Below are 18,575 nucleotides of genomic sequence, written 5' to 3'. Positions count from 1 at the left end.
TGCCAGTTTTATAAATTAATCCTTCCCGACTCCCGTGTAACATATATATGTGTTTCTGAATTTAGAATTGGTGGACACCTCACCATTTTGAATCCTTTGAGGAAATCTACAGGGTTCAGAAGAGTCCTCCCCTTCCTGGCGTTCTCCAGCACCGGCACCATGACGTTGCTCCAGAGTGACTTGTGCAGTTGGATGATCTCCTGAACATTGCTGAATAGCCTCACTGGTTCCACCTGCAATGAAGCGAGCCCGCGGAGTACGGTTATCATGTGACAGTGCATATGATCAGGGGTGACATGAATACACATCTCACTGCTCCCGCTTGGCCCTCACCAAAGCAAGATACAGGAATGCATCACCAATATCCGCTTACATCCTCTGGCTGAGCTGATATTATGACTAATATTTTTACTGATGATCTGCTGGCATTAACCCAAATCCAATGATATGGTGAAATGAATTATGTATTATTATTATTAATCACGGGAATTACAAAACATTATCTAAAACGTTTATTTGCAATAAAAAACTAGACTCAATTACCACCTGGTCTGTCATCCTGGCACAATCCGTAGTTGAGTCTTCACTCAAGAGGCAACAGCACAACTGTCAACTTTATATTTTAAATAAAAAGACAAATTTTACAATAACCCTAAAATATTCTACTGCCTGAGCCAGTCTCATTCATGGTCTAGTTCCTATAAGAATCTAAACATCTTTAACATCTAAACTACTAAAATAGTCAGAAAGATGTAGTGCATCAATCAGCTATGGGGCACATTTAAGATGGGGGGACCCAGGGAGAGCCAGGCGCGAGCTGGTCTCTCCCTGGGCGTGTTCGCGCGAGAATCAGTTAAGCAGGTGGGGTTGATTGGGGGGAGGTATTAAAGGGAAGTCAGGCTGGCGGTTGGGCACGGCGTTAGAGGGAGGCAAGGGAAGGGAGGTTCCTTTTGCCCCGCCCGCTTACTGTTCTCCGTCAGGGGGGCCATGGAGGAGGCGGCGGAGGTCGGGCGGGCTGTCCGGGCGCTTTACGACGCCGGGTGTTAGGACCTCAGGTTGCCTGGGAGTGCCGGCGGTAGGCGTGGGTTGGTTCGGCCGGCCCCTTTCTCCCCCCCCCCCTCTCGCAAGGCTGCTGAGGGCGGGCCGCGGGCGGCGGCTGCTGGTGTCGCTTGACATGGACGACGAAGGCGGCGGAGGGGCCGCCATGCCGGCGGCTTTCCAGATGCCGGCCCAGGTTCCTGCGGACTCGGAGACCCCGCCGGCGACCCGGGCGCCCGCCAGCAGGTAGGCCTTTGCCTTTGTGAGTTGCTGAATTGTGTGGGGCGCCCGGGGGGTGGGCGGGGTCGCTCCGTGGGCCGGCAGGCCCCGCGTATGTTTGGGTCCCCTCCTGTCGGGACCAGGAAGTCTCCTGTTGTTGCTGGGGGCCCGGCGGGGGCGGAATTTTCGGCCCTACGTGCCTCACCGGGACACATGTTCATGCTCCTCTCGCCGGGGGCCCCTCACCCTTCAGTGCCTGGTTTGTCAGGCGGGGCTTCGCCCCATTTGGGTGAATGGGCAGCGCTTCCTGCCGCCTCGCTTCACCCCTGTGCTTGGGCCAAGCCCTCCTTCATTTTACCCCAGCAATTTGGCCCAGGGCTGCCCAGAATTGCCCCACCCCCTTTTTTTGCTGTACTTCTCTTTCCCCCCCCCCCTCCCCCACCCCCCCCCGCAGCCCCCCCCCCTGGCTCATGGTTTCTGGTTCCGCTGCCCCCCCCCCCTTTTCCCTCCAGCCTCTGGCCATGGTGGGCGTCCTCTGTCACCAGCCCGGTGTTGTTCCCGGCTCGCCGCGCGATGCCTGCCGCCCCCCGGGGTGGGTTCGGCGCCCGGGTTGGGTGGTGCCCCTGGGTTGGCGCCGGTTGCTGGGTCCTCTTGGGGTGTTTCCCTTGCCTCTGTGGGGGGGAGGTAGTTTTTGCAGTTTTTTCGGTCTGGTTTGAGCGGCCGCAGTTTTCGAGCTGTTCCTCCGGCTGAGCGGCTGAGGACTGTTTCTTCGGGCTTGGGAGCTGTCCCTACGGCTGTTTCCAGTGGTGGGATCACGGGAGAGGGATCTGGAGCGGATCTCTCTTCTGGAAGTTTTCTGCGCGCGCGGAGCTTTCATGATGTTGACTGGCAGTTTTCTGATGGGGGAATTGTTGATGGGGCGCTGCCAAGTGGCAGGGCAAAAGTTTTTTCATTTTTCTGGGAAGATTTCTATTTGGATGTACAAGATGATGAATTGGTAGGTGGGGAGTTTTCGGGGTAAGGTAATTGGGCTTTTGGCAGCACGGGCCCAGAGGGGTGGGCTGGGGCAACCCCCTGTTTCTCGTATTTTTGCAGGAGTCATGTGGGACCACGCGGCGGTAAGTGACACAGGGGGAGTGGGCTAGCTAACTGGATGGTTCAGCGGAAGTCGGCACAGTTGCCGGGAGGTAAAGATGGTCCGTGTGGAACCCTAGGGAGAGTCTCCCTGTTACGAGTACCACATCGTTTTGGTACAGGGGATGGGGTTCTTGGTGAGCGAGTCGCTCTGGCAACGGGGCTTGAGCGGCCTGTGAGTTTTTGACTGTTTCTGATGTGCAATCTACAAGGGATGTTTCTACAGTTGGGGATGGGGTGGCTGTAAAAAAAAAAAAAAAAATAATAAACTTGTCACGCAGCAAGGGAGAGTCTCCCTGCTAAGAGTATAAGATTAATTGGTGCGGGGGATGGGATTGTTGGTGAGCGAGTCGCTCTGACACTGCGGCTTGAGCGGCCGTGGTTTTGAATGTTTCTACTATGCAACCTACGGGGGAAGATTTTCTACAGTTTGGGGATGGCGTGGCTGTTCCAAACATGGTTACGGAGGATAGTATCCTGCCAAAACGATTGCCACGAGTGTGTGCAGTGTGGGGGGGGGGGCGGCATGCTCTCACACAGTGTTTTCACGGACTGCGGGTTGCAGGACGGGGGAGGGGTTCAGGGGGTAGGTGACAACCTCCGCACTTTGCACATGAGGGCTCCTACTCCTAGTGAGCAGCACATTCTGATTCTGCGGTTGGTGGACTATCCTGACTTTGAGGCTGCTGCGATTTTGTTCTGGGTTTTTTCAGGGTTGGGTTTCGGTTTGGTTATCAGGGTCTCCGGGTGGGGTGGTGGTCTGACAATCTGCGGTCGGTGAGGGAGTGCTCTCAGGTTTGTGCAGCAGAAGTTGGTTGCTGAGGGATCGGTTTGCAGGTCCTTTTTCTGAGTTGTCCTCTCTCTGATTGGATCGTCTCTCCACTGGGGGGCGGTCCCCAAAAGGTGATGGGGGAGTTTTCACCTCCTCCATCGTCGGTCCTGGCCTGGAGGGTGCATCCGTCACCGAATTCATTGACCCAGCTGCCTCAACCGTGCCCTATGCTTCAGGGGATGACGCCTTACGGCTCGTTCGCAGGGCAGGCGTTGGGGGTTTTTGCTGGCAAAGAGTGACATCAGTCGGCTTTCCGGCTCCTTCATATCCCTCAGTGGTTTTTGTTGGGTCTCTTTGGTATGCATTTTGGGGGATGTTTTTATGTTCATAAAGTATTACCCATGCGGTTACGGCTGAAGGTCCCTGTACATCTCTGAATTTCTTCGGGATTGCGATTGATACCGCGACTATGCTGCTGCGCTTGCCTGCTGCTACCGTGCGGGAGATGGCTGATTTCATACGCTTGGTGTTGGGAGTCCACAAAGTGGGCGGCGGAACGTACGGAAACTTTTGGGGTGCCTCAATTTTGCTTGTTGGGTCGTTCGGGCGGGTAGGACGTTTTTTGTCGACATCTGGGCCTCGATGTCAGGCGCCGGCATTCCTCTTCATTCGTGTGCGCCTTACAACTGCTGTCCGTGCTGATTTGACTATCTGGTTGCGTTTCCTGCAAGATGTCAGTGGCGTGTCCTTGTTTTTTGCGGATGAGGACATGGTGTGGCAGGTGGCAGCTTTTTCACGGATGCATAAGGAGCTCATGGCTTCGGCATATTGGGAAGGTCGTTGGTGCGCGGCTGGCTGGCCAGTGCGCGGGTAAGGATACGGTCGCAGCATTGCGTTTTTTGGAACTCTTCCCGTTGTGGGTTGCTCTGTGTATCTGGGGGGGGGGGGGAATTCAGATTCGCGCCGTATTGTTTCATGTGGCCAATATAGCGGTAGTTGCCCTTGTTCACCAACAAAGAGCCCGCGAATTGCGTGTGCTACAGCTCCTGTGCGGCTCGTGTTGCGGTGTTTCTCAACTGCATATTGCCTTGGAGCTCGGCATGCTCCGGGAGCCATTAGTTGTGTCGCTGATTCTTTATCTCGCTTGCAAGGGTCCGTATTCCGCGAGTGGGCTCCCGGGGCGGATCTGGCACTAACGGCAATTCCACGGTACGTATGGGACTTTGGGAATTGAGGGTCCGCCATTTTGGTAGCACATTCCGTAGCTGCCTCTGCACGGCGGATTTCTTTGAAGGCCTGGCCTGAGTTTTTTGCAGTTTGGTGGGGATGGCAGGTACGGTCAGGGCTGGGTTAGCTGATGCACAATTTTTATTGCGGTTTGTTTTACGTTTAGCGACCTAAGGCCTTTCCCTCACGATGATTTCGGTTGGCAGGGGTGTCTTTTATGGTCAGCTTTGGTGGGGGAGGGTTTTCGGTTGGGGGGGGTATTGTTTCGTACAGTTCTGAAAGGGTGGGTAGGCTCCGGGCTGGTGGTTGGAAGCTACGGCGGCCGGTGCCCCTTTGTTGATTCATTTGCTTTTATCGCACTGGGAGGTGTGCTGCTATGATGCTTGGGAGTGCCACAGAAATTTCGTTTGTGCTTTGTGTGGGTATTCTTCAGGGCATTTCGGGCCTCTGATCTGCTGGGTTTGAGGGGTTGAGTGGGGAAGGGTCCACGGCGAGGTGGTGGGGGGACCATGTCTGGGTACGCCTTTGGCCGAGTATGCCCCACACTGATCAGATGGGGAGGGGTAGGTGGGGTGTTTCTGGGTAGCAGCGGTGTGTATGCATGCTGCCTGTGGGGGACTGGGAGGTTTTTGTGTCTTCTCCTCGCCATATCTCGGGGACAAAGTTTTTGTCATACTGATGGCGGTCCCTTCTTTGTTTCTCAGTGTTAGCTGTCCTCCGCAAGGTTTTGTTGGAGAAAGTAGTCCGCCTTTGCTTTGCCGGACCTCTCTTTTTCCCCTAGGTCTTTGGCCCCAGTCGCTGGATAAATAAAGGGGTGTGGATCCTGGGCGCTCTTTTGTTAAAATGGCTGCTATAGTCGCTGCGCGTCAGCTTTGTGGGAGATCTCTTGGTTTCAGCAGTCTGACACTTGAAGTCTCCTGGCATGGCGCAGGGGGCATGCGTTTGGGCGGTATTTTCCTGCTTTGGCTTCTATGGTTTCACAGGGTTGGGGGGGGCCCTTCGGGTCTACTTGTGCTGCATGTTGGTGAATTTGACTTAGTTTCTCTATCAGGTTTGACCTTGCTACAGTTCATGTATCATGATCTCGTAGTCCTCAAGAGCACATGGGTGAGCACCATGGTGATATGGACGGAGTTCGTGCCTCGATTGCGATGGACTGGGGCAAGGAGCTATTCCGCCATGGAGAAGGCAGGACGCAATGTGAAGAGAACAATACGACGTTTTGTCATCATTTATGTATATACAGTTGGCTCATCATAATGGGAATATTTCGGGGAAGTATGTATTCTGTGTGGACGGGGTCCATCTATCTGCATTAGGCAGTTCTTTTTTCCTTCTGGAGCTTAGAGATTTACTTGCCACAGTTCTTCAGGTGCAGTTGTGGGGTGCTCCTTCCCTTCCTTCTTTGGGTGGGGCAGGAAAACGCTAAAGGTTTTCCTGGGTGGCGGTTTTGGCTAGTGGGGTGGCAGCCTGGAGCGGGTTGGCCATCCTGAAGGGTAGCTCGTTGGGTAATCCTGGGGGTATTAGTCAAGAGTTAGTTTCGGGTTCTGTTAGGTAGGGAGTTTAGGCATAATGTGTAGATTGGAATTTTATGATATAAATAAATAATGAATGTGTTCAAGAAATGTATTATGCACCTGTCTTAAAATAAAGTGGCCTTTCTTGCTCCTTGAAGAAGTGTGGACAGTGATTTCTTGCGCGAGGGGGGACCCAGGGAGAGCCAGGCGCGAGCTGGTCTCTCCCTGGGCGTGTTCGCGCGAGAATCAGTTAAGCAGGTGGGGTTGATTGGGGGGAGGTATTAAAGGGAAGTCAGGCTGGCGGTTGGGCACGGCGTTAGAGGGAGGCAAGGGAAGGGAGGTTCTTTTTGCCCCACCCTCCCTCCCTTTATTCCTTAGTTAGGTTTTTACTTGACGGTGCTCTAGGCGCCGCTCTGGTCTTCGGGCCTTGCCACTTTTAGGACAGGTGTCTTTGTTCTTTTAGGAGGCGGTTTTGGCTAGTGGGGTGGGCAGCCTGGAGCGGGTTGGCCATCCTGAAGGGTAGCTCGTTGGGTAATCCTGGGGGTATTAGTCAAGAGTTAGTTTCGGGTTCTGTTAGGTAGGGAGTTTAGGCATAATGTGTAGATTGGAATTTTATGATATAAATAAATAATGAATGTGTTCAAGAAATGTATTATGCACCTGTCTTAAAATAAAGTGGCCTTTCTTGCTCCTTGAAGAAGTGTGGACAGTGATTTCTTGCGCGAATTTTCTTGCAGGATTTAATGTGTTTTCGAGCCTATGAATTAAAAGCTCATTTATCACTTGAATGTTTGGTCTTTCTTTTTGTTTCATGATGTTTGTAGGAATCAAATATTACTCTAACAGAAAAGAGCTCCAATTATGTACGAGTTCAAATTTGTCACCTAGGTAGGGGCCTGGCTACATAAGGAATCTATCAAATGTTGTGCTACATTGTCTTTACTAAGGCACACTTTCGTTTAAGTTCCAATCTTACATTTCTCGGTAGAAAGTAATGCTCTTAAAATAGCCTGTGCTAGGGATCTCATGTGATGGTATTTCATCCCAGTACACTATTCATACACTGGCTAAAAAAATTAATTTTGCTGCACATCTTTGACATTTAAAGAATTATTGTTTAGTCGGTGTATAAATAACCTACTGGGATGAAGTAATGTCACATGATATCCTTTGAAATGTAATATTGCAATTTAAGCGAAAGGGTGCTATTAAACACTTTCAATGCATATAAATGGACACTATAAGACAAACGTGAAAGAACGCCTCACATACTTTCCCATATAAAAATATGAAAGAAATCAGATATTTATTTGTGAGTCTAAAACTTGAGAATAAAAACTCATTTGTATATTTCACATAATCGATTGTGGTTGCTGGCTCTGGGAGGCATCTAACTGTATACAATAGTACAATAAATGGTTATGTTAAATCAGAAGAACCTATATTTTTTGCGATAATTTCTAATAAAAAATATGCTCTTATGTGTATGTAAAAACAGTGAGAAATACTCAGATGCAAAACATGCCCTTTCAGTTCACATGAACCGAAAATACCTTTTTAAGACAGTATATTTTCAATTGATAAGGTCTCCATTAATTGCACGAAAGCTACAGAAGTTTGGCGATTTCCATATAGGAAATGTAAGTGTAAGTGAAGCAAAATTCCACAGAACTCACAGGGCTAGCTGTGAACAAAACGTGGAGGCAGGGCTTCGTGTTCAATATGTGCATGTTATTTAATGTCACTTTTTTCACCTTTTCAGATTTGAAATATTCTTAAAGGGTGTTATACCACAGAAATACAGAAGAAGCTGCAGGTGCGTACGAGCACTTACCTCGCACAAGAGCCCGGATTCCTGGAGGTTTAGCAGGCAACAAAGGAACAGCTGTGGAGACAAAGCAGAAGGCGCGTGTTTTAAAGGGAGGCTCTGGCGCGTCATGTCAGCTCGAGGCTCTTGGCGCGTGCGGCGCAGCGGCGCGAGCGGCAGATTCACAATGTTTTCGAAACGCGAAGATGATTAATCCGCGCTGCTGTCAGCCCCCTGAGCGGTTTGTACAGCCACCACCTTCTCCCTACAAAAGGGCTCATTCATGGAAGGCTGCCCAGGCTTCCCAACCCTGGCCTCGGATCGCGGCTCCCGCTATTAATAAAGGTCAGCGCCGACATCAGGTAATGAGAGGCAATCACTCCACAATGGGCACCTGAGGCCCACGCGCTCCGAGGTATGCGCTGACGTCACTGGTGTCTCGTGCAAACTGCGTCATCTTCCAGGGCCCCTGGAAGTATGAGCTGCATAGGAGGGTCAACAGGCAGCCATGCAATGCTGGCGGTAATGAGAGATGCAGCCCAAAGGCCCAGGGGACACCAGTGGGGTGCAAGAGTTGGCAATGTTTGGAAGAATTGGGGAGTTTCTGAATAAATGCGTTTGTGGTTTGGTTGATGCTGGTGCTTAGTTGGGGTGTTCTTGGGTGAAAGGGGGGTGCGTTAATCGTGGATGCAGGATAGTATTTATGACTTAGGCTGGCATTAAAGTTATTTAACAGGTTTGAACTTGTGAATCTGATTTTCTGTTGTGTCGTCTCGTCTGATATGTAATGAAGAAAATGAGCCAGAAATGTTGTGGGGAGAGGAGTTGGCCTTAAGGCTAGGGCGCTCGCCACCTAACCCAGCCACAAGGTGTGTTTGTCTAAAATAAGTGGTCATATGGCGGCATAGGTACTGGTACAGCATGAACCTACCGAGGCCGCAATGGAGCGATGAACAGCGGGTGAAGCCGAGGGGTATGGTTCAAGATGGTTGCGTTTTAGAGACAGGGTTCCCAAAGGTTCCTTGAAAACGTGTGATTTGGTATCTTACTAAACTGGAGGGGGGTAGGAGCATTCTTGATGTTCGAAAGTAATCCATATCATGGGAGGACAGATATGGAAAGTCTGCCCTGGCTATTTTGATTGCAGCACATCTGTCTACAGTCCAGTGATACCATGGCTCCTGGTATGGTGCTTCCAGTGTGGTGAGAGCTTAAACAGCTGTCTCACTGATAGTTTCTGCATCATTCACAGACGTACTCTTCTTTCCCAAAGATGTATGGCTACTTTCGCCAAGCTCTATGGGGCCGTTCCGAGTCAGTTGTGCTGTCTTCATTCTCACAGCACTATGTGTGGCTTTTCCCACAGTAGTGTATGTGGCCTTCTTAGTGTGTGTGGCTTTCTTCCCTATAGGCAAACCCGCAGCCTACTTTTGAATAACAGCAAATTTCCCTATGTAATATGTGCAGAATTCTTTCTTGTGTGTGGGGCGAAGGAGTGTGAGTGGCAGTCTGTGCAACCTTCATTCCCAGCACAGTGAGTCCTCCCTTTGCTCGAACTTAGTGAGTTTAGCCTTCATACCCAGAACAGCCTTTATTTATTTTTTTTTAAAAGCTGTATATGCAGCCGCCATTTGCAAAGAAGAATCAGCACTCTTCGTTCCAAAAGAGGGCAAGATGGGAGGCCAAAATATTGTGTGAAGCTGTTGTCAGAGAAGCCGTCTGTGCGTCTTTCTGCTCCGTTTCTCCAGTTTCTCCCGTATTCCCTGGCCAGCAAATAAGCGGCATTTGGGGAAAGAGGAACGTTGGTGAAAGGACCTGCTTAGTCATGTAGCTTTTAACGGCTTATAAAATGGCACTAAATGTTTAAAACCATATAGTATACCAATTAGAATAGAAACAAGCAAATCCATCACATGCAAAATATGTCAAGTGGGGCCAGTGCCATAGCACTTCATACAGGAATTTCGACCCCCAAGATGGAGGCGCCCACACTGAACCACAGGGCATTTTATTAAGGCAGGGTTCTTCAACTTCACATCAAACAGTGAAGGTCCCCATAGTAGTGAGCTAAGTTGCCAAGTTTTGGTGGGGTCAATAACCTATAAGGAACTCAAGACTGCTTCACAAATTCTGCACCTTGATCCTCCTTCTCCCCATATGTACATATGCCGTGTGAAGCAGGTTTGGACAACACACTCCCTAAAAGCGCAGCTATAGATCATACCCAGATCATACAGGTGGTACACAGTGATAGTGTTACTTCCGAATGTTCCTAAAGAGGGTGCAAACTCACATCAGTGATCACTTTGAGTTTCTTGATGTAGGTGGCCTCTGTGTGTAAAAGCTCCCAGATAGCCTCTTGTTGATGGCACTGCCGTCGAGTCAACGTCTGCAAGAAAGAAAAAAGTAGATGTAATGGCCAAATAGTTAGCGATAATCTTGTCAATCTTCCATCCCCGGCCAGAAGCAGTAACCTTAAGATGGTTAAATGGGCTAAATTTGAAGTCATTATAACCTAGGGCCTAAATCTTGTAACATGGGTACAGAAGCTATTTACAAAACGCAAGTCACCTTCGATAGACAAAATAAATCAGAACTAAACCAGATTTTGGAAAATAAAAATACTTTGCTAGTTAGCGACTGGGGCATGATCTCCTTTGAAAACACTTTTATATTGTTTCTCCTGCTCAGAACATCAAAAGGTATGTCAAGCTACTTCTTTAAAAAAAAAAAAAAAAACGTAATTTCAGACTAAGAGTCAAAGTACAAAGGCTCACAGCTAGGCAAGGGGGTCGACAGTGATAACATCCTGCCTAGATACAGTTATTGAAACAACGATTTTACCTTTTCTTCGTGTTTACTATATATTCTTAGTGAAATGTGGCTTTGCAGTTGCTGTGAAACAAGACTTTAAGACACCTGTTGCGTGATATAGATTTAGATGGTGGCGGTACTGCTGAAATCTCCACTGGAGAAATCTCCTCCTGGGAGGATCAGTTCGTGGAATGGCCTCTGCTGTACTAAAGCCATGGCCGGGATGATTGCACCAGCAGATTATCCACTGATGGATGTGGCAGACGTTCCAAAATCAGATTTCCTTAACTACACAGCTTTAAGTCTGGCCTTTGGTGTCTATAATGTATACACTGAGTTCCCCAGTGGCTTGCTGGGTTGCTTATAGCTTCCCTCGCCAATTGCAGAGACCGTTCTTGCACTCCAGTAGACCAGGCTGGCAAAAGGCAGGAGCCTAGTGAGGTTTTCAAAGGGCCATAGGAATGACTACAGGCAACAATATTTTGGGGATGAACACACAAGAAAGCGTCACAAGCTAAGAAAAGTAAATGGCTTGTATTATATGTAGATTTCGTTGGTACAAAACTGAGCAAGACAACCTTACTGCCTCGAACAGGGAGTGGATGGTAGATCCTCTCCCTAGACATCGCCATGTCTATTTGCAGAACAAGCTGTGCAACATCATATAGACGAGGGATTTGAATTAAGATCAGGTGTATGTGCCCCACTGTGCAGGATATAAGATCCTTCAAATAGCAGGGGAACAGAACAGAGAAGTTACAAGAGTGTTTCTGTCATCTCTGGGAGATTAACATTCTTTTAAATAAAAAAAAGACCAAGGGAGGTTAAGAGGTGAGACTCCTGTACACAAAAGATGATTTCACAGGTATTCACCGTTGACCTACTCTCGAGCTTCCCACCTTCCACTCTCCTTCCCCACCATGGCTCATTTCAATGGCTGATCGCCCCAAAACCTCTTTAAGTAACCCACCAAACACTATTAAGCGAGAAAGTGCCACCTCTAAAAATTGAATAGCACTGGGACAGACATCCCTTGCAAGCTCTGCATAATGTATGACTGACTCGCCTCTAGTCCCACCCATTTTTCAAATGAACCAGATTGTTGCAAGATCTCCTGGTTTTCAAATAGGCCAGACGGTTTCTCGGGATGGGCCCTGTACATTTAAATTGTTCAGCTAATCTTCTTAAATATGCATGTTAAATGAGGAAAGTAGATTAAAAAAAAGAGTGCTTAACTGCTCTATTTGTGAATGGTCTTCTTACCTCGGGAGCCTTGATGATTTCTTGCCAACTGTCCTCAAGACATAAGTGGGTGTCATCCTCTTCTTCCTCCCAAGAATCCTGGTCAAAGCAAAGCTGTTGTGGCAGCTTCGGAAGCCCAAACATGCTGTAGGCGTGGAGTTTGCCCTCTAGCTGTTCCATCTTGTCAATTTCCTGGAAGAGACATGAAAATGCACACATGCAATGATCAAAAACTAACAATGCAACAAAATAAGAACCACCTTCTAAGTGAAAAAAGACCAAATGTTGGGATCAACAAAACACTGCATCCAATAACCTGTGGTGCCAAATTACCACATCAGTAATAACAAGAAAGCAATATGTGTCAATGTATAAGTTCTTCTTGCCTATGATGAACTAAGGTACGGGTCTTTTTCCTAAACTTCTAATTTTCCATCTTAAAATGCACGTCTGTAGGGGTATTGTGCGCACATTTTACTCCTCCCGAAGACTGGTTTTAGGAAAAAGCATGTCTAAAATCAGACTTATGTTCTCCTGCTTTCAAAGTTTTAGGAAGGAAACAGCCAAGTGCAAGGTGCACAGATTTTGCATATGCCATCTTCAAATATATATAACTTATAGCTTTTGAATGCGCCATGAGGCACACCTTTCAGTATGGAATGCCAATCGCACCCTATAGCCTCTACAAAAATCAAACCATAAGCACCTGTGAGAATCTACAATGAGAACACCATAATATATGGGGAATTCTACCCTCGATCTTAAATCTCTTTGACGTATCCTGATATCTGTGACACATACTTCAGATTCAGTTATCTGTTGAGTTGCACTCTGTTTTGTGGTAAAATGGACAAAAGCTCTAGAAATCCCAGAGAATGGACAGTAGTATTGATTCCAACAGAATTACCCACAAATAAATATTAAGCCAATAGAACCCATTGCACAGAGCATCACACATGCATACAAATTATCACGAATGTGCTATCGATCTGGCAGTCCTGTACCACTTAGACAAAATGCAAAACTGCTCTGACTTGTAACAATTTCAGCTAAATCACACACAGATTAACCACTGAGGATCTCATCACTTAGCCTAGAGAACATATGCTAATAGTGAAGCACATCCTCCCATCACCAAAGTATTCATTCCAAATGCAAAGAGTAAGACATTGCACCCAATCACGGGCATGAGGTCCTCCTCCAGTGGAACAGAATGTCAACCTTTATAGGACACAATGGACCAAAATGTGACAAAAAATGGCCTAGAACAAAATACCTACAACACAATATCATAAAAATCAGACTCTTGTCAGCAGTGAATCACAGGAACAATGTGAAGAAACACCTCTGCAACAGTCCACAGCACTATGGGGCCCTAGTAATGATCAATGTGCCTGCTATACAAATGCTGAGAACATTAGAAACTGCAGATTGTTTTATATGGGCCCCACCAGTTGCTTTCACCTCCTAAACCCTTTTTGGTGTTGATTTGAAGTTTGCGACATAAGCTATTTATTTTGAAATGCTCCTACGTCACCTCTTTGATGGCACATCTGAATTCACCTATTGGCCGGAAATAACTCTGACGGTGTTTCCCTGCACATTGCCAGCCCGCCCATCCCTCACATATTTTGGAGATTATAGATGGACGAATCCTCAAACCTAAATCCTGTGAAATTGCCATCTGAGAGTAATAAGCCCCTTTTTATCATGGCGGTTCACGCAGACAATGTCAGTATCTCTTCCTCAACACCTCATAACACTGCAGGTGGCACACCCGCAAGAGAACACCAGGTGCATAGAAAACATATCATGCTTAAGCGCCCTATTTATAAGAAGAAGACAGCTTACGAGTACTGTGCCTTTATAATAGCGTTGTTACTTATTGTGGCTGGTGTTGCCCAGGCTGCATTGCAGGGTATACAAAGTGGACTTTATTAGTGCCATTCGCTGTTTGGTAGACGTAGAAACAAGGTCATTATAAATCCTTGCATCTAGAAGATTAGACCCCGACTGCACCACTTATTGACTGGATTCATTACTGATGCAACTAAACAGCCACAAACTTGTTGGCGCCAACTGAAGACTCCATCATCCAATAATGCAAATGAGAGACAGCGAGGATAATGTGATCAGCAGGAGCGGAGCGATGCCTGGGGACACAGTAGATTTCCCTTTTTGTTGCACCACTACTACGGCTCGTGTGGGGACATTGGGCCAACCCCGCGGGACAGCCCCGGTCAATAGAGCAGCTGCTGTGAGTGGGCTGGACGCCGACGGATAAGTGAGCGGCGAACAATTGAAACCCGGCTTGCATAGGAGGGAGAGTGACATAATAACACCACGACAGACACAAGAGGGGAGCCACTTATGACAAGGGGAACAAAGGCTCCTTTAGACATCAACACAAATTGATGGCCAGGGGATTTCTATGTTACGCTTATTTAATTTGCAAATGTATTTGGACGCATACATTGAGTGAGCGAGCTATTGTTCAACCTTCGTGTGACAATGGGAAGACACATATCACTGCAAGACTTTTGAAGGAAACGATGACCACTCACATTGCTAGTGAAAGCACACAAAACACACACACAACACAAACAATAGATCTTGGACATGGGTGTCAGATACTCATGAATAGGCCATGATCCCGCACCCTAGCGGGCTGTCAGAAAAGTACCTGCGGCATCAGCATCGTAGACCGATGGTAGCCCCTTCATTACCCCCTTCAATGTAAAGAGGAGGACACTGCTCCAAAGGGGCAAAACGTCAGATACAATAAAGGAAGGATCAAGTCTAGTTACAGGTGGTGCTCTTTCCTGTCTGGAGAGGTAACTGGGGCAGACACAGTGACTCAATGTGTGGGCACAGATGAAGCCGTTGTGCAACCTCTGAGAAGTTACTTGCCAGAGGACAATTGAGCATACGAGGCGCGTGCCACTAACACATGGTGTGAGCAATCCCTTGGCACGTGGAGGTGCCACAGATTCTACGTGAGCAGTTGGTTTGCTGGGTTCTGGTCGCCCTCATCCGTACACCCTTGATAGCGAAGCCCGGATTATAACGACCATGGTTCATGTCTCCCGTGTGCATGTTACACTGGTCCTGAAGACCTGTGAACATCGGGTAGTGTAGGCCTTGCAATAACTGGGAGTCGGCCAGGCAGCGGAGAGCCGCCATTTGCTTTGTTTTCAAGGGCTCCTCACAGCATGCAATGTAAAACTGGCAGATGTCACAGCGCCCCCTTACACCGACGGTCACACTGCAGCTCCCCGACAAACAAGACGGAACCAGCCCTGCCCCTACTAGCAAGTGCTTGGACCCATATTTGCAAACCAAGAGGGCTACGTTCCCGTGCTCCCGCCCCCAACCTTAGACTTGCAGTGCCCCACTCTTAGACTTGCAGTTGCCCCACAATACACAATGTTTTGAGAGCTTTAACAGGACCAAATTAGTGACGGGTATTAGAAAGATTCACGAGCACAAAAACAAGCACTGAGTGATGCAAATGAAATGGGTGAAAAGTAGCCTTTTTAAGGAGCAATTTAAAGTAATGCCTTTGCAGGAGGGGCTGTTTTATGGAGCCTGCAGCCCTCTAGGCTTATTACACGAATGAACCAGTCTTATATTTGTGAGTCCCAGTGACAGCAGTAGTTGCAACCATGATCTACTTTTGCTTGGATAGCGTCAGAAGCTACGAGTGTGCAGGACCGGCAGAAGTGTTTAGTGTGGCAGCTGCACTTCAACAGCACTGTGTCCGCACTTTCAGGGGACAGTGAGAACTCTACTTTTAAATACACCATGTGACCAGTGAGAAAGCACAAGAACTGTCTGAACATGGAATCAGTGATTTGAATAGGACAGTGGCAGCAGCATTCCCTGGGCATAGCTGCTATGCTTAAACAAGGCAGCACAAGAATCTCATGGTAAACCTATCACACGTTTAACGGGGTGCTATAGAACCTTATAGGACACATATCACACTGCTGACAGGGCCATGCAAGCGCCTCACAGTAAACATATCACACGTTTAACGGGGTACTATAGAACCTTATAGTAAGCCTATAACACTTTTACCAGGGCAATACAGAGCACCTCATAGAATGCATGTCACACTTTTACCAGGTAAATATATAGAACCTCATAGTAAGCATATCACACTTTTAACAGCACCTCATAGTAAACATTGCACGTTTAACAGGGAAATATAGAACCCCATAGTAAGCATATCACACTTTTAACAGTGTGACACAAACTTCACAAACTAAGCATATCACACATTTGACAGGGCCATACCAGCTACAAGCACCTCATAGTAAACATATCACATGTTTAACAGGGTACTAAGGAACCTTATAGGAAGCTTGTCACACTTTAACAGGGCAATACGAGCACCTCATAGAATGCATGTCACACCTTTACCAGGGAAATATAGAACCTCATCGTATGCATATCACACTTTTAAGAGAGCAGTACAAACATCACATAGTAGGCATATCTCACCATTAGCAGGGCAATTCTAGCACCTCATGGTAAACATATCACGTTTAACAGGGTACTACAGAATCCCATAGTAAGAATATCACACTTAACAGGGCAATACAAGCACCTCGTAGAATGCGTATCGCACTTTTACCGAGGAAAGATAGAACCTCATTGTAAGCATATCATACCTTTAACAGGGCAATACAAGCACATCAGTAAGCTAGTAAGCATATCACACTTGTAACAGCAATGCAAGCACCTCGTAATAAGCAATTACACTTCTATAAGGGCAATACAAGCACCTCATATTAAGTATATTACTCTTTCACAAGGGCAGTACAAGCACCTCGTGGCTTTTTAATGGGGCACTACAAGCGCCTCATAATAAGGATATTGCATTTTAACAGGGCAGAATAGCAACTCATAGTAAGCATATTACACTTTCAAACGGGCAGTACAAGCGCTTTATAGCTTTCTACCAGGGCAGCAGAAGCCCCTTGTAGCAGGATTATTATGCTTTTAACGGGCACCAGAGCATGCATCCTTTACCATGAACAAGGAAGTACAAGCATCTCGTAGCATTATTATGCCTACAACAGGGCAGTACAGGCACCTCATATCAAGCATATTGCACGTAAAACAGGGCACTACATGCAGCTGACAGGTTTTTAAAAAGGCACCACAAGCGCCTCGTAGCATGGGTATGATACTGTTAACAGGGCAGTAAAGCATTAAAGCAACTTGAAGCACTAGTTGAATATTTTTAGCAGGACGGGAACTTTGTTTGACCAAAATGGCTGTACCCATAGCCATTAGTTATTTATTTGTTGCCAACCAAGGCCTTTCGATTCGAAATGCTGGACATAAGGAAGTTGAGGGTGTCAGGTATACAGGAGGGTTGAGCTTTTTACAACAAAGCACAAACAGGAATTGATGCGGTGAGAGTACACAGCGAAGACAGATGCTTAACAAGCATACTTTATTCCAATATGATGCACAAGCAGTGATATATATATATATATATATATATATATATATATATTTTTTTTTTTTTTTTCACAAGACAAAGGGCAGTGTATTTAGACAGTGCTGCCACTTCTTAGCGCAAATGTAATGCATTTTCTTTAGAAAAGAACATTCACATTTATTTGTGTGGTTTACACTTTCAGTGTAATGGTGACAGCAGTTCTCAGTACCAATGCTCTTTCTGAAACAGGCCAGTGTATGATGGTCAGCCACGGGGCCTACTTAGGTCCACTGTGCACTTGCGGTGCTTACGGGGCATTTCTGGTTTGCGGGGTCATGTAGCACCCGCCTGCTGTTGGTTATCCTAAGGTGGCTTCAGCAGTGAATCTGGAGCGTGGACGTGATGAGGACACACTGTGCTATCATGGCACAAAGATTACAAGCTTAAAACCGATGTTCTATTAATACCTTATAATACCCCAAGGGAAGGCAGGCTGGTTCCCTACCATGCTCCTCGCCGCCCACGGCCACCTAAGGCCAGGGAGACCAGCTGAGAATAACCCTCGGTCAGCAGAACCATTCAAACCAGGACTGGATCAACGCCACAAGCTGCCCAGGGCACAGATTCATACAGGATCCATCTAGGAACCGGAAGTAGCATTGCAAAACATTTTGATACTATCTCCTTATTGCTCAAAAGTAGTACAGTGAGTGCAACTTCCTTGTGAAGTGTTTGGCGGGGTGCAGCAGGGTTCAGTTGACATTACATTTTTTTTTTTTAATGGCCCTAAATTTGCGTTTTAAACTCTAGCTCTGACCATGTACACAAGAGCATGATTCTTCAGCAGCAGCAAAACCAGCCCAAACAGTACCAGCCCACTGGTAAAGCTCTCGCTTTCTCTGTGAAGCAGGTTTCTAACAGTAACTCTGGGTCAGACAGCAGAAATCCCCACCAGGCCAGCCCGTCCAGTACCTCTGCCCACTCTTGATCATGCCTCTAGAATAATGGGGTAACCCAGTGCCCCATAGAACCTGGGTGTATATAATGTAAAGTAATGTTGGTTCTGTTGGGTACAGAATTGCTTTACCACTTACTAAATAATAGACGGTGAAGAGAAAATCAATTACTCCAACACTTAATCAATGGAAAAGAGAAAAAAAAAACAGTAAAAACACACCAATCATAAATAAATCAAAAGAATGTATTCAACAATTAATCACTTTTTTTACATTATTTGTGGTATAGCAATGACAGAGTAAGGCTGTCACAGGCAACAAACAAGATACTTTGAGAATGGCACATGGGTGATTAAGTGACAGAAGTGCAAAAAAAGTGCTGAATATACAATAT

General features: G+C 47.1%; 1 protein-coding gene across 2 annotated transcripts in view; it reads right to left on the bottom strand.

Moving 5' to 3' along the window:
* PLEKHG5 (pleckstrin homology and RhoGEF domain containing G5) overlaps positions 1-18,575 on the bottom strand; it is a 565,287-nt gene that overhangs the window by 18,107 nt on the left and 528,605 nt on the right. For both annotated transcript variants that reach the window (XM_078642616.1, XM_078642617.1), the window contains 4 exons: positions 11,792-11,962; positions 10,008-10,103; positions 7,742-7,792; positions 84-233 (listed from right to left, as the gene is read on the bottom strand). In XM_078642616.1, the coding sequence (XP_078498742.1) occupies positions 84-233; positions 7,742-7,792; positions 10,008-10,103; positions 11,792-11,962 (468 nt within the window). The remainder of the gene's footprint in view (positions 1-83; positions 234-7,741; positions 7,793-10,007; positions 10,104-11,791; positions 11,963-18,575) is intronic.

The sequence above is a fragment of the Lissotriton helveticus genome, chromosome 5_1 (genome assembly GCF_964261635.1).
Source record: "Lissotriton helveticus chromosome 5_1, aLisHel1.1, whole genome shotgun sequence".
Taxonomy (NCBI): domain Eukaryota; kingdom Metazoa; phylum Chordata; class Amphibia; order Caudata; family Salamandridae; genus Lissotriton; species Lissotriton helveticus.
The sequence above is the reverse complement of the archived record's forward strand: the minus strand, read 5'-3'. Positions and strand labels throughout refer to the sequence as shown.